This window comes from Bombus pyrosoma, linkage group LG6 (assembly GCF_014825855.1).
Source record: "Bombus pyrosoma isolate SC7728 linkage group LG6, ASM1482585v1, whole genome shotgun sequence".
Lineage (NCBI taxonomy): Eukaryota > Metazoa > Arthropoda > Insecta > Hymenoptera > Apidae > Bombus > Bombus pyrosoma.
In genome coordinates this window covers 1,227,975-1,243,713 of record NC_057775.1, presented here as the reverse complement: position 1 = coordinate 1,243,713, position 15,739 = coordinate 1,227,975, and the positions used below count along the sequence as shown (strand labels likewise).

Genomic DNA, 15,739 nt, shown 5'->3' with positions numbered 1-15,739 from the left:
TTCATAGAGACTCTCTGTGCTTATCCAGACATACGTTTGCTGGCATTATTCCTCTCCTTTACTATTTATTTGCGACTAGCCTTTTTCCTCTTGCAGGCTTGTAACCTCCTACCGAACGCCCACGTAGAAAGGCAGAGTACTACTGCTCTCACACCACAAGATTTCCATGCTACCTTTCCAAGGTCAACGGCTTGAGGGCTCAAAGACCCCTGGAAACCGACTTCTATGGCCCGCGAGCATCTTCAGTATCTACTTTTCTCCTGTATCTCGATCCTCGTCTTTTCTATGGAATCTCTATAAGGCACACACATTTTTGGTCAACATCCTACATCAAAGGTTTTATATTTCTCTGAAATACGTTCGAGTAAATGCGTTCTTGAAAATATTACAAGCTACCAGTATCTGAATTGTTATCTTTTCTTTTTGAGTAATATTTTTCATATAAACAGTTTTAAGATTACTTAGTCTTGTATATCGAATGAATCACGAAAATTTAGAGTTTTCATCTAGGCGTAATTATCACTGAATCATTGTGTACTTCGGAAAAGTTTGTGACCGTGCCTGGTTTCCTTGAATTCTTTTGGCAAACATGAGTCAGTGGCTATGTTTTCACCAGAGGATTTTGAACTACTACGTCTCGTCTGGGTGAAATGTTTGAATCGAGTCAACCAAAGGTTGCTGGAGGTTACGACCTAACTCCTTTTTTCTCCCCCTTTCCTTGCCCTCCCTATAAAACATTTTGTACGTCTTCGACGCACAGTTTACCTTTCATCCCCCGAAATCCTTCGGTCTTTTTTGTTTAAGCGACCAGACGGTTTTCTTCTTGTCTGTTTGGACTCCATTCGCTATTATATACGCAAATATGCGTCTTGTACATTATGTATATACACATGTACATCACAAAGCAAAGACGAGATGTATGTGTGCATAGGTATTAATTCTTTCGCTCGATGCTTTATATTCAAGGGACATAGATCTCTGCATTTTTACGATTTCAAGGCTAAAAGCTGAATGATTGTTTCTTATCACTATTGCGACGTTTTGTACGCAAAGATCTTCTGCCGTTATGGAAATATATTTTTGAAATTATCCTTTAAATGTACATATATGCATTCAACTGAAAAATCAATATTTTTTGTTTTTTTTTTTTGAAAAAAAATATTGTATTGAAAATTAGATTATAGCATTGAATAATAAGAGATTTAATCTTTTAAGTAAAGTTGCAAAAATAGGATTTTGCAAAATTTTTAATGCAATTATATTCTTGATAATAATAATCAATAATTTATATCTTTCACTGCCGTTGATAAGACATTTTACAATGCAAAATGTTTCCTATTAATCGCAAAAATGATTTCTGATTCCACATATATGAGATTTTTTAAATTACACCATTTACGTATATGCGCAGATGGCACTGAAAGCTTTACTCAGAACCTTAAACTTCACTTGCCAAGTACGTCAGCTCAGTATCAAGATTAAAATATTTCAAAGATATTTATCAAGGCCTAAGTATAATATGAGGATAAGAATCGTAAATCAAATTTGAATTTAATATACCAGTACAAGAGAATCATTCTCTCGATTCTATGGTGTCATTGTTAATAAATGAACTTTGACGTTGTATCTCTAAATCATTTTTTCGTAACATTTGTTCATAAGATGTAGGTCACGCAATCCCCTTCTTGCACCTATCCTAGACAAGCGAATCTAGGTTGTGGGCAGTACCGGGGTGCATATACGTATCGATCGCTGAACGACGTTGCTGCAGCCTGGCCTGGTGCACCGGAGAAACTGGGTTACCTACCTAACCTATACACATCATTCGCGGATCTTGTTCCTTGTTTGAACGAAGCCGAGCACGCCTCTTGTGTTTCTTCTTTTCTCTGTATCCACACGTTCGTGCATTTTCGCCCACGCATGGGATACACTCGTGCATCTTCGTGACTGCTCGTTCTTCTCTTACTTCCTCTGTTTGCTCCATCGCATCATCTTGATTGTCATTAAGAAATATACTACACTCCTTCCATCCCTTTTCTTGCGACAATAATAGAGGAACGTTCACTGTTGGTACCAGTGTATGCATATATCCTATGATTACATACATGTTTTGATTCATGAAATCATTGTTTGTTGTCGCGTATGGAGAAGCTTGAATTGCAAATGATTGAGCATTTCAGCTGCTTCGTCGTATTTATCGATTAAACAATGAAAACTAATTCATGATTATTAAAAATTATTTCTTAAAAGCATATTTAGATAACGATTAATTATGACACAGAGGATACTAAATAATCAACACATTGGTTTAACTGGGTTATGGTTTTCTAATTTTTATATTGAAATTTCACTTTCGCTTTAACAAATGAAAAGATTTTTGATTTAAGAAAGACTTTTGTATGAAATTAATATGAGAAATTATGTGTATGGATAACGGTACATATTTTCCTCAAACATGAAAAATTATTTAATGGTATAAGAGTATGATTGAATCGAAAATGACTCAAATGATATAGTAAGATGGAAAGAAATATTTGCGATATTGATAGGAAACATTTATCGCACTTTTAAGTATGTTTGTACGTATGACTTTGACGTGGACTGTGGGATGCATAATACAGAGTCATAATACATATTTGTTTGGAACGTGCAGTGCAGAATGATAAAGGATGTCAATCCACGTGTGCAGCTCTTGTTTCAAATATGTTCCATTTTTCCGTAGTATAACTGGGTAGAATTACAATTAATAAATATATTACTTATTATCTCTCGTAGAAATATTTTGTGAGATTTTTGTAAGAAATTAATTGTATTATTCGTAAAAATGTCGATATTACGTCATTGAACTTTCATTCACACAAAATATACTGCATTAAATTAAGAATGTAATAACCAAGTCCTTTAACATAATTGTAGAAATCTGAATAATATTTTCACTATAAAAATGATTGCCAAACTTATATCGTTTATATAAATCATAGGTCGTTTTTATTACATTATAAATAAATAATTTTACTTGAGAAATATAAATTCGATAATATTATTAATGAAAAAAATTAATCATTCAGAATTTACGAGAAAGTAATTTCTATTGTATTTATGTGAATTTTTATTATTTTAAAAATTTTAAAGAAATTTTACTACTGAAATGATAAAATTTTTGGAAATTCTGAAATATTGCTATTAATATTTGAAGAATATCTATTCTATGTACAAGCACATTTGATTCTCACATAACAATACAAAGTATAAACAGACGGGTGTGACATCGTGGCGAAGTTAAGGTGAATTGACTATATCGCGCATGCACAAGGCTGCACGTCATCTTACCCTCAAGTGTCGTGGGGCTGCGCCTACTGCATTCATGCGAGTTGAAGGGTCTGCCGTGTCGACGTCCATTACGCATGCGCAGGGCTTTGCACTCTGTCCACTGGTCTGCGCACGCGGCTGTACCTTCGACTCGGTGTGGGTTTGGCGTTTGACTACTTTTCAGGGCCGTATTACAACACGTGTATTTAACAGTTATGAAATTTGAATTCTTCACTTCGCTACTCATATAAAATGGCAGATCTAACTATACTAAGTAATGTTATTTAAAAAATATCTTTCCAACGTGATCAAAATCTGATATATTTATATACTTTTGTATATTTGAAAGTAAAAACTTATTTGAAGAGATTGTACATAGACATTTATTTATTTCGATAACAATTAAAATATAATAAAATAAGGATTTTACTTTCATGAGTGAAAAGTAGAAAGATAGTGCTTAATAATAAATATTTCGCTCTTTTAATGATTTTTTAAAAATATTTGATATTGTATAGTATCTTTTAATAAATAATAGCTTATAATTAATTCTTTATTGAGAATAATTGAGATACTATATTTATAAGAATTGAAAAGAAATCAGATGCCTGAAATTGTCATGTAGCAAAGGGTACTTTTAAAATCGATGCACGATCCTGTCACTCCTTAGTTGCAGAACGAAACAAGTAGGGGGCCACGGGTCGCGATTCGTAGGTCGTGCGAGAAGGACTAGCCTGCATCAGTCTACGTCGCGTCCCTTGCAAAAGGGTACGCTCGTCTTCACGTCTTCGTTGATTTATCTCTCCCCTCTCCGAGTGCACACGTTACACAGCTATAAACGCATCGTTAAATATATACCATACTTCGATTGTAATATCGAACAAGGAACAAGGAAGTCCTTGAAGAAGGACGACATTTTCGGACAACCTTATGGTGTCCGTATAAAGAATCTCACGCAACCTAGGAACGGATTTGACGCCTTTTCGATTTTCCTCTGCTCAGTTTTAAATTTTACATCCCGTATACATTTTCCTTCTCGACTATGTAACGTGCGTGCTATTGAATATTCTTAGTGTTACTAAAGTCTCCGTGTGTGCATTGTGTTGCGAGCAATTCGCTTCTTTACCTACGGCGCTTTTTATCGTGTTCATAAATCTCGATACGGAGAACTACAGAGAACGCGCGACTCGGTACTTTTCGGCACGCGGCCGAATACCTCCGATCATCAAGTCTCGAGACTTCCCTGAGTAATACAATAGCGAAGAAGGAAAACGTGCGAAAAAAATTTAAAGGTTTCTGGCCTGTGAAATGGACTCTTGGTGACGCTTGATTCCGTTTTAGTGGTAAATCTACGGTGGACATAACCTATGTGCCCTGTGAACAGGAAGTTTTCTCTGGCAGGAGTGGGCGGTGCGAAGAGGGAGACGCCGGTCGAGCCTTAAATATCGATTTTGGCATGGAAGAGGTGCAATAGTCCGTCCGTTTCAGCGTGTCTCTTACCTTTGTGCATCTCCACGTTGACAAGTTTTGACAGTTGAGTGCGGGTCTATTACATCAAGTGGCATTGCATGCATCGATACGAAACAAAAACAATATGGTAGTGCGATATTTTCTGGCAGAAAATTAAATTTCATTTGTGGGCGATCGTTTCTTGAATAATGGAATCACACGAGTGAATTTATTTTTGTCATACTATTTTTGAAAAGTGTCGAATGAAAAATGTTGTTTTCCGATCATCACGTGTACAGACATTTTGTCTATAAAACACGTCTCAGGCAGAAATATTCGGTGACTATCGATCGATCATACCATTAAATGTTGGTCAAGAGATATTTTATCCCTTTTATTACTATACCAATGGAAATTACGTCGTTCTTCAAATTTTTACAATTTTCAAGAATTTGATCTACGTTCACCCTAGCCTTGAAGAATTTCCATTGTCAGGCATGATTTATGGCGCGGTTCGCGTTAAATACCTTAATAAGTGAAATTCAAGATATATTCCACTAATTAAACTTGAGAAAAAGAAAAAGTATAATATCGTATTCGAGAAGAAAGTCAGAAATGACTATACATGTACGAATAAAGGAAACCTTATGAATATTTAAAGAAAGAAAGGAAAATCAACAATACTGCCAGTATCTTCAAAGAAAACCTCTTGTGACTTCCACCGCAGGGCGTATTCAACTATCACGATAGATGAACTCCATTCGTAAAGCCCTGTGTTACATTGTCGATCAAGTAGATGATGACATCATGGTGCAGCATTGCCGATTGAGAGATTCGTGGACAACGAAAGTAGTGTCGGTTAAATATCGATGAGCTCTTTGCACTTGACACCATTGTCTGTTTGTTCAATGTATTGAACCTGTCACTAGTTTTGTGCTCGTCTACACAATAACAAAAAAAGAAACAAAGAAAGAGACAAAGAAAAACATTACTTATTTTTACGACACAGCTAACTGAGAAACGTGTTTTTATACAATCTCGCGTATGTTATTTAAGAATATAAACGAATGAACACGTATGATAGCACTACTCCAACGGTAAAAAAAGTTGGTTGATTGGAAATTTATGCAGAATTAGTTTTAATTATTATATTTTTGTAAAAACATCGATCGTTCGAATCCTAATGAATTCGTCATTTGAAAAGATTTTTGAAAGGATCGACGGAAACAGCTCGTTCTGATCGGTTCTTTTTTTGATCAATCTTATCGGCAAAGGCGGTGCGTAATTTTGACGCTGGATAAGAAGAAAAAGGTACATCAGGAAGAATGGTTTCGAGATATGGCGTCTCTAAGGAGGGCGCAGTGGGTGTAGCCGTAGGTGTAGGACCTATGCACTGTCTCTTGCCACATTGTGGAGGGCCCCATCACCATCATCATCTTTCGGCCCCCCACCCACAAAATCCACAGCCAGGTCACAATCACCACGTGCATCCGGCCCATCAGCCACCACCCTCGCCGAGTCCCCACTTGAATCATCAGCTGAACCATCATCAGTTAACTGTTAATATTAACCATCTGAGTCATCAGCAGCAACAGCAGCAACAAACCCAGCATCAACAAGCACCGCCACAATATCGAGTCGTTACTGCAAATGCTAGTAAGTACAAGAACAACCAATGAAGAGCGAGGGCGAAATAAAGAGAACGAAGATTATATCGGACGTTTTACATATGATATCTTCCTTGATAGCAGTAATATATCAAAATACGAATATATTATCTTCTTTTTTATGAAATTACAAAACTGGTTGAAAAAATATTCGAACGAAATACATATCCTACCTTTAGATATGTACAATGTACATATATATATATTTATATGCATTTCAATCGTACAATATTCATATGTAATGAACTAACTGACTGAACAGTCTATTAAAAATTTAATGACTAGCTACATGTATCGATTGAGCAGTATTGTTTTGTAAATTAATTTAATTGTTATACTTTTTCTGAGCATATGTATGTTCTATTAGTACAAGGATACTTCATTCAAAAATATGCTATTTTGAGTCTTAAAACATCTAACAAAAGTTCTTCTATTAACGTCATTAAAAAAAAAAAACAAATTGCACATATTTAATAATAGATTACTTGCTGTTAATATTTACTAAAAATTGTTTTCCATTAATTTATGCAAGTTGTTGAAATTAAAAAATAAAAGAGATTAAAATAATTAGAATAACTTATATAGGTATGTGTAAGAAGAAGAGCATGTAACAGGATAAGGAGGTCAAAAGTGTCCTTGAACCGATTTCATCTGATGATACACCATTCTATAGCTTATCAAAACACAAACCAATTTCCGGCCTTCTATCTCGGCCGAAAGAGTAGTTACAGATTGAATTTGGAATATCCGCCTTTATCCTATTTTCCCTATTTAATGGTATGCAAAAATTCTCAGAAAATCTGGGTCATTGCAGACACGGTTGTGTATTTTAGAAACTTAAAAAAAAAAAGAAATGCAAAAGCGTTCTTAAAAATATAGATTTCCTATATAATTTTTAGAGCGACCACTTTCCTATTTTGACAGTAACAACATATTAGCATGTCTATTATTCTCAATTTTTTCCAAATATTTTTTGACGATATAGACTATAGTTTAAAAAATCAAACACCGATTTTGTCGAGGAATTTCGGGTAGAAACGTGATCAATACCTCTATGAAATTTTTTGGTAATTGGTTCGCATACAAATTTAAGTTTGTTTTGTATCATTAATTCTTTTTTATTTATCAACTACATAACAATAAATGATACTTAACATAAAACAAAATGTCTTATCGTACAATGTTGTGTGCCATATTGATGACTTATGATGAAGACAATATGTAATGTCCTGAGTTCTAATTTTTATGTATATTTTATGATAAAGTACTTTTAAAGTATTTTTAGAACATTTGCAAGTGAATATCGTTTATCATCAGGTAACTAACAATTGAAAAAAATTAGCATAAAAAATTGAATTTCCGTGAGGGGCGAAACTATGACAAAAAAAGTTCATACAGAAACAGTTCACAGTCGAATATTTTAACCATAACCGCTTCGCCGTTGAAGTGATGATTAATACCCCAGAAGATAAGGGACATATAGGTCGGAAAAAAGGGTTCCTGATTTTTTTTAACTACGGTGTACCTTGCCAAGAGATCTGAAAAGGATTCAGGACAATAGTCAAGGTAACATGTCGCTACCATAGAAATAAAATAGTGGTCACTCTAAAAATTCTATATAAAATCTATATTTTTCAGCATTTTTTTTACGTTTTTCATTTTTTGTATTTAAGATTTGCAACGAAAAAATCTAAAAGAATTCTCTAACAGGCCAACATTTTGCATTACATTAAATAAGAAAAATAGCGCAAAAACGGATAATCCGAATTCACCCAGTAACTATCCTTCCAGTCGAAGTAGAAGGCTGAAAACTGGTATACGACGTTATACTTCTAATTTATAATACTTACAAAAATATAATGCAAATGTATTTTCCTTCTCTCCTTTATTTGTCGATTACTGCTTAATTGTACATTTACCACACTTTTATTTACTGATTATGCAGTAAATTTTAACCAAATTGGTGACTTGAGTATCGTCGTACAATAAATTCTCGGAATATATCAAAGAAGATTTAGATAACAGCGTAAGATTTTAAATTATTTAAAATTTTCTTCATGCTTAGAAAACGATTTATTATTCAACATTCTTAATCACTTTTTTCTATTAGGAAGACAGGTCTTTAACTTTAGAATTTAACACGTTGAATGCCACGCCACTTTTACAGGGTTTGGCTGTGGCGCCACGATTTTTTATTATGCGATACATATAATGTTGAAATATTACTTACAAGAGATATGTTACGGTGTATAATCATTAATGAATTTATCTCACTGAGATCACCGGTGACCTTTATAGCGCTGTAATGCAATTTCGCTCGAATCACTTATTTTTTACTATTCATCTCATATTGTTTCTTCGCGTTGCTAAATAATTGTTCTATGTTGTTACGTTCCGGGACCTACCATAAACTATAATCCATCCCTCGGTCATACTTATTCGGACCCGCAATAATCCTAAAGGACCGTCACAAGACTTAGCATTTGTTACTTTACTGTCAAAGCTCTTAATTGCCATCAAACATCTTTCAAGTCGAAATGTTCCTCAAGGTTATTTTTCACTAAGGTAAAAGCAGGTTTTCCCATGTTCGACAGCCACTGGTACGGGGCGTACATAAGATAGATTTATATTTCGTGTATAAATAGAAATATTTTTATATTTTTTATACTGCATTAATTTCGTCACACCATTGTAGTAACGATGGTAATAATAAAAAATTTATTCTACTAATAATACTAATATTCCAGTAATATTCTACTAATAAAATTATTTCTACTAACCTTGGTGCGTCGGTCACCGGTAATCCCCATGGCATTCAAAGTATTAATAATCATGGATAGCAATTAATATACAAATTTTACTATTTGAAAAATATTAAATAAAAAAACTTCATGCTGGAAAGATCTAAAATTCTTTCATATAATACTATAAAAATATAAGGACATAAATATATGTACTTAGCTTCTGTCTTATAGTCGTCTATTTATTGTTCGTTTATCATCTTCTTAGAACTTCTCTTAGTAAACAAGTTAGAAATAGGTACTATGTTCTTACTATAGTCGCGTTAGACATTTATTTGCATGTACATATTTCGCCCAAGCAAAATCTCTTCTTCATTTGCTCCATCATGGACATACATTTTCGTGACCAATGGAAGCATTTTCTCAAATCCTGACCTCATTTGTTTATTTATCCTTATTTTTATTACTTATTTACTTACTATATTTATTTACTTACTTATTTACTTATTTACTCAAACAACTTTTATTATTTACTCCAGTTAAGCTTTAATATTTTTTAAATCCATTCAACCACATATTCAATACTGTTTTCATTGGTTTGCAATCTTTTATGATTCTCCATTTTTATCTGAGTGGCTAAATTTTTTATTTCGTATGGCAATGCATACGTATAAATATGTCGAAGATGAAAGGACATCGGGACCTTCCTTTTGGAATTTTTGGGAAGACCCCCAATACTTTAGTCTAGACCTTTCATTATAGCGGTACTTAAATAATAAAACTTCGAAGTAGTTGTTTATGATTTAATCCGATTATGTGTGTCCGAGATTTATGACAATAGGCTTGGGCTTGAAGTGACACAACAGGTCGCTAAATGTAGCCACGGTCACGGGATGGACGTTTTCACCTAACAGAGGTATGGAGTAATTGTATAGCTCTCCTTAAAAATATAGTTGACCCGAGGGGTACAGAAAGGTACGGAGAAGAGTGCAGTTCCACTTGGACTGAGAGAGTTAGTTGAGTTCTACTTGTACTGTGGACAAGTAAGTTGAGTTACACTTGAATTGTGGACCAGTAAATTCAATTCGACTTTGGAAGAAAACGCACTTGCTATCCCGTTGACCGTGAATTCGTTATTGAACCTAAGATCATTGTCATTAGCATCTCGAGTATCTAATCGCCACTAATCATATTTGTACCAGTAAATATCATCCATATTGTATAACAACAATGGTTAATCCAAATGAAGATTCGTTACACACCCCCAACTCTAAGGAGAACTCGACAAATATATGTTCTATGTGTAACACCGCGCATCTATATATATATAGAAAGAGATGTACATACATGAAACCCGTTATTTTCGAGCACACTGGAGGTAGTTAATTTGACCTGGTGCCCTATCTGTCAGAAGTCGAATCGTTTGCATCTATTTGTAGATACACCGCTAAGCTCGATTTATACCACATAGAGATTACAAAAATTAATTTACGATACTTTCACTTATAGTAACGAAAACCATGTTTTTGATTTAGTGTACGCTAATATCTTCTTATGTAAGTTTTGTTTTGTGAAACTAATCCAATTCCATCAAATCGAATTCCTAGTAACTCTAGTATAAATTACTATAAATGCTAAAAATTTAATATGCATATTTTGTTTAATTATTCAATTTTATTATTAAAATATGTTGTTTAATTTCTTTAACGTGAAATAAATTTTGTTTCAAAATTTTAAATAGTTAAAATCTTCCCGTCAAGACAGGTATTTAAGAAGACTCGATTAATAAATCACTCGTAATTTACGATTGACTACTGTATCGATATACATATCGAGTAGTTAGTATTTAGGTTAGTCCTTAGCGCCCCTGGGCGGCATTGTAGACAATTCACGATATAGGTCAATCGATAAAATGCTTCCTACCTTATACAGTCGCGAAGGTACGTTCGATTCTTTCCTTTTGCACTCTTGTATGACATGTCTCGCCGTGATGACGCCAACGTACTACAATTTCAAGAAATTTTTGCCATTCTAAGAATTTTGAAGTTTATACATTTTCAATATTTTGTTCATTTCAAGTACAATTAATTATTTTACTTATCATATATTATTTTTTCTTTAGGTTAAATATATGTTATTGAATATATATACATACACTGTTATTAATAGCTTCAAGTAAATTAATAAAATAACATGCATTTATATATATAATGATATATCAATGAAAATTTTTGTTATACAAAATTGTTATATTTTATTTTCATGAATCTGAAAAATGTTTTTTAAACCGTGATTGATTGCTGAAAGTTACAGCATAATATTTTATAGATACCTATAATAGTTAAAAAATTTGTCTACTATATTTATTTCTGTAATTTTTATCATATAACTTTAATCAGTACTGATTTTTGGAAGATTACATTTGAATCCATAGATAAAGGAAATTTATTTTCTAACACACGATAGCAACTAATAACGAGCAATAATATTAGTATTAATGTCAATAATGACTATGAATGAGCAGCTGTTTCAAAAATTATATAATATTACTTCAGATATTTTGTACGAACTGTAGCTATTTTTCTTTACGCGCTTAATCTATTATTTAGGTTAATAATAGCATTTTGCTTATGAAGTTCAATATTTAAAGGATGAAGTGCGAACTGAAAGCAGTTTTCTCAAAATTCGGAAGTCAGAGGACTCATTGTGATAGTATGTTTTACCTTTTGATAATATTCTTCCAACATTAAAAGATCTTGTTTTTATGATTATCGTTTAAGTGTATTACTATTCTTATATTGGCCATCCACGTGGCTAAAGTGTGGTCGTTCTAACCTCACTTTTCTTTTCATATACGTCATATTATGTGTAATGCTGATTTCTCCTGGTATTTAAGTTCCCCGAATTGTTTTCAATTCATCTCGCTTGGCTGAATAGCGAAAATCAAATTTAATGCGCGCGCGTGCGTGTGCTGTGTGTATGTATGTAAGAGTGAGGGGGAGAAGAAAACGTGTACGTGTGCGTGCGCGCGCGAATGAGAGGAGAGAGAGGAGTCGGCACCGGAAATGACGTATTGCATTCTGGATTATTTTTCAGGCCATGCTTTTTCACTCTGCTTATATATACATATATTATTATATATATAAAATATATATATTATTTAGATCACCGATTATTAAACTTGCGGGAATACGTACATATCTACTTATCAATATTTTTATGAATAAATAAGATTATCAACTCTACAATTTTTTCAATGTGCATGTATGATGTTAGAGAATATGACAAAAATTATTTTTAACTCGCATGTTACATAAATAAACATTTTATGTATAAAATAATACGTGATAGAGCTTACTCGAATATGCATAAACTACTACCGAGAATAAAACAACCGTATTACAGTTCAATGTGAAACGCCTTTTAATCTTCTAAAAAAGTAATTTACAGTAAGTGATATAAAAAAGAAAGATACAATTCTCTTTTTATTCTATTAGAGGACGATAAATTAATGAACTTACTTTATTAAAATATGGTCGATAGATTACCTTTTTCACTACAAATGAGTCCAATATGTACGACATGAAGTTCTGAATTTCTTTGCTATTATATTATGGATACATTTAATTTGTGTGTTTTCACGGTGCGGTAGTTAATACGATCCTGGTGATGGAGTTCGGCCTCGCCCCCCTTTCATAGCAATCAATGTACTCACGGGACTACAGATAGCAGCACTGCTTCGAGCCCTGTCCACATGTGCAAAGATGGCCGTCCGCGAGGCCGTCTTCTCGGTTTCTTTGCTCACGTTTCAGCCTTGTTGTCACTTCATTGTTCTTTCATTATAAAAAATTCGCTTGTACGAATAAACATAGTATTTCCGTGACAAAACACGATAACCAACTTTGTTCCGATTTTCAACGGTGAGCGCTCAAATATCCATATTTTTTCCTTCATTTATCTCTCTATGTCCTTAACGTATTTTCTCGTCATAAAGTCGTAGCATGTGGTGATAAAGTTTTTCCATGGTTTTGTGAAAATGCATGTATCTTATGCGTAATACTTATTATAAGTATATACAGTCTTTTAGGGATAATAAATGTAATCCATTCGATGTTTTGATAATACATATGCATAATCAATCATACTGTATCTCTTAGACGATGACGACAACGACGACATGTCAAGCGATGTCATGCAATTCCACGCATAATCGCTTTCACGAGTAATTCATTTAACGACAGAATGGCGAACATATTATGGTAGGATAATACCGCGCATATGCTAACTTGAGTATATAATTATCTATTTTCTTTTCTTTTCTTTTTTCTTGTTTATATTACGAAACCAGATGTATATATTTAATAGCTAAATGATAAAATGATAATAATGAAGTTCTTGTTACATTATAGCAATTAGCGATATCACTTTTTTACGAGTCATTCTATGACCCTGTGTACGTGGAAAACGATGCTCGACTATAATTTAGATAGAAAAATAAATAATTTTTTGTTCCCGTATATTATTTATGCATAATAATCCCGTATAATAACGATGCATGTAAGGAAACCATTGCATTTCATATATGAAAGTTTTCGTAAAGTCGGTAAGATTGTCGAAACAATAGATTTTCATTAACAGGAAATTAATATTTGTTTTATATACCTAGATAGTTTCTCAGAAATATGTTTCACATTGTATAAATAAATGCTTTGACTTTACAGTACAATATAAAGTATTTGACAGATATGTGTTAAATTATCTATTTGTAATCGTCGTAAAAGGGTCACAAACATAAATCTTGATTTTTATTTAAAGGAAATTAAGTTTGTTTTTTACACATATGGTAACAGTTAAATTTTGTTTTCTCTTAAAGCGATTAGTATAACAACATAAATATGAAAATGCATGAAGCATTTAAACATTTCTAGATGTACATATGAAAACACAAGCTATAATAATAGTGATAGCCTTGTTAGACATAAGTTTAATGTCTATTTATATTATTTATCTATTAAATTCAATTATTTACATTTAAATTTTTCAGATATTTCAAGCATAATGTCTAATATCATTTTTATTTTGAATTTCAGGATCAGATTTTCATGTGTCTGGTCAAAATTACGGCACCCAACCAGGGGGCCAGGTGGGTGGGGGAGGGGGTAGTGTAGGAGTACCTGGGGGCAGAGGACCTCCACCACTCGGTGGCTTACAGTCCATTGGACAATCAGCAGCAGGTATTCCACCAGGAGGTCCTGCTGGAGGGCAAGCACCACCACAAACTCCTGCACCCGGGGTACAATCACAACCGCCGCAAGGTCCGGCTCCAACTACGACACCTCCCGTACATACTCCATCACCGCAGGAAATGGGAAAACAGGCCCATTTGCAACCTCAACCGCAACCTCTATCACAAGTATATGGGCCAACGCAAACAAGGCCAACGTCCCAAGTAAGAGAAAATTGTTAAGAAAAAATGTTGCTTATAAGAACTTTCATTATTGTGTGTTAACTATATGGATTTTTATATTACATATTAATGTTTATAAAAAGTATTAGAAATATTTAAAATATATTGTAAATTTTATTTATGTATTTATAGTATAATATATTGTAAGTGATCAATTTGATATTAATTCTATATATAAATACACGTCAGTTCATAAATTTTACTTATTAAATGCATTATCAATTTCAGAGTTATTACCAGGGTCCTAGGCCACAACAGCCAAGAGGCATCAGTCACAGAGGGGGTCAAGGGGGTACTAGTGCACAAGTAGTTGGAATGTCTGGAGTTGGTGGAAGTGGAGGTCAACCAACTGCAATTTATCATACAAGTGGTTTGCCAGTTCAAACTGGAACAATATACCAAGTCCCCCATCAGATCCCACATCAGCAATCCTTATACACAATGAACAATCAAATGCCCCTTCAGGTAGTAGTTAAGTACTGTTGATTTTATATATTTATCGTCATGCATCATTCATTTCATTTGTGTCATCAAAAGAATAGTTTCTAACAAAAGTTATTGTATTTAAATGTTATTTTGCAATTAAAGTTTATTCTCTTTTCTTCCAAACATATCGTTACTTGCTTGTAAAATACTATCATATTCATCATTTTTATTGATAATGACTATAAATGTAATAAATATTTTATAATTTTAGTTTGGTGGTCCACCCCAAAGACACCCAACACATCAAAATCAATCATATTTTCAACCATTTCAACATAATGCCATTCTAACACAGAGTATGTTTGGATATGGTGCACCTGCACCAACTCCTCAACCTTGTAAGTAACACAAAACTGCAAAGATTGAAGATAAATTTAATCAATATTATATGTTCCTTTATAGATTACTGGCCTACAGGCCAACCAAATACACCACTAAGTTTAAGTAGAGCAGGTGCAAGCGCTGTCACTGGTGGGGCTCAACATGTTGCAGGCCCGCTGGCCGGTGCCCAAGGAGCCCCAGTAGTACCACAAGGTACACTGCAGCAACCTACGCAACAGGCTCAGCCTTTACCCCCCATGGGTATATCTTTATCTCAGACTGGTAAGTTGCAAAATGAA

At 33.6% G+C, this 15,739-nt stretch overlaps 1 protein-coding gene across 4 annotated transcripts in view; it reads left to right on the top strand.

Annotated features, from left to right (window-relative positions):
• Nucleotides 1-15,739, top strand: part of LOC122568494 (eukaryotic translation initiation factor 4 gamma 3-like) — a 44,730-nt gene that overhangs the window by 11,111 nt on the left and 17,880 nt on the right. For 2 of the 4 annotated variants that reach the window (XM_043728275.1, XM_043728271.1), the window contains exons 1-5: nucleotides 4,133-6,414; nucleotides 14,257-14,615; nucleotides 14,862-15,104; nucleotides 15,331-15,457; nucleotides 15,522-15,722. In XM_043728275.1, the coding sequence (XP_043584210.1) occupies nucleotides 6,084-6,414; nucleotides 14,257-14,615; nucleotides 14,862-15,104; nucleotides 15,331-15,457; nucleotides 15,522-15,722 (1,261 nt within the window). In that variant the 5' untranslated portion in view covers nucleotides 4,133-6,083. Of the gene's footprint in view, nucleotides 1-4,132; nucleotides 6,415-14,256; nucleotides 14,616-14,861; nucleotides 15,105-15,330; nucleotides 15,458-15,521; nucleotides 15,723-15,739 lie in introns of those variants that run through there. The other 2 variants (XM_043728272.1, XM_043728273.1) reach the window with 2 other exon arrangements.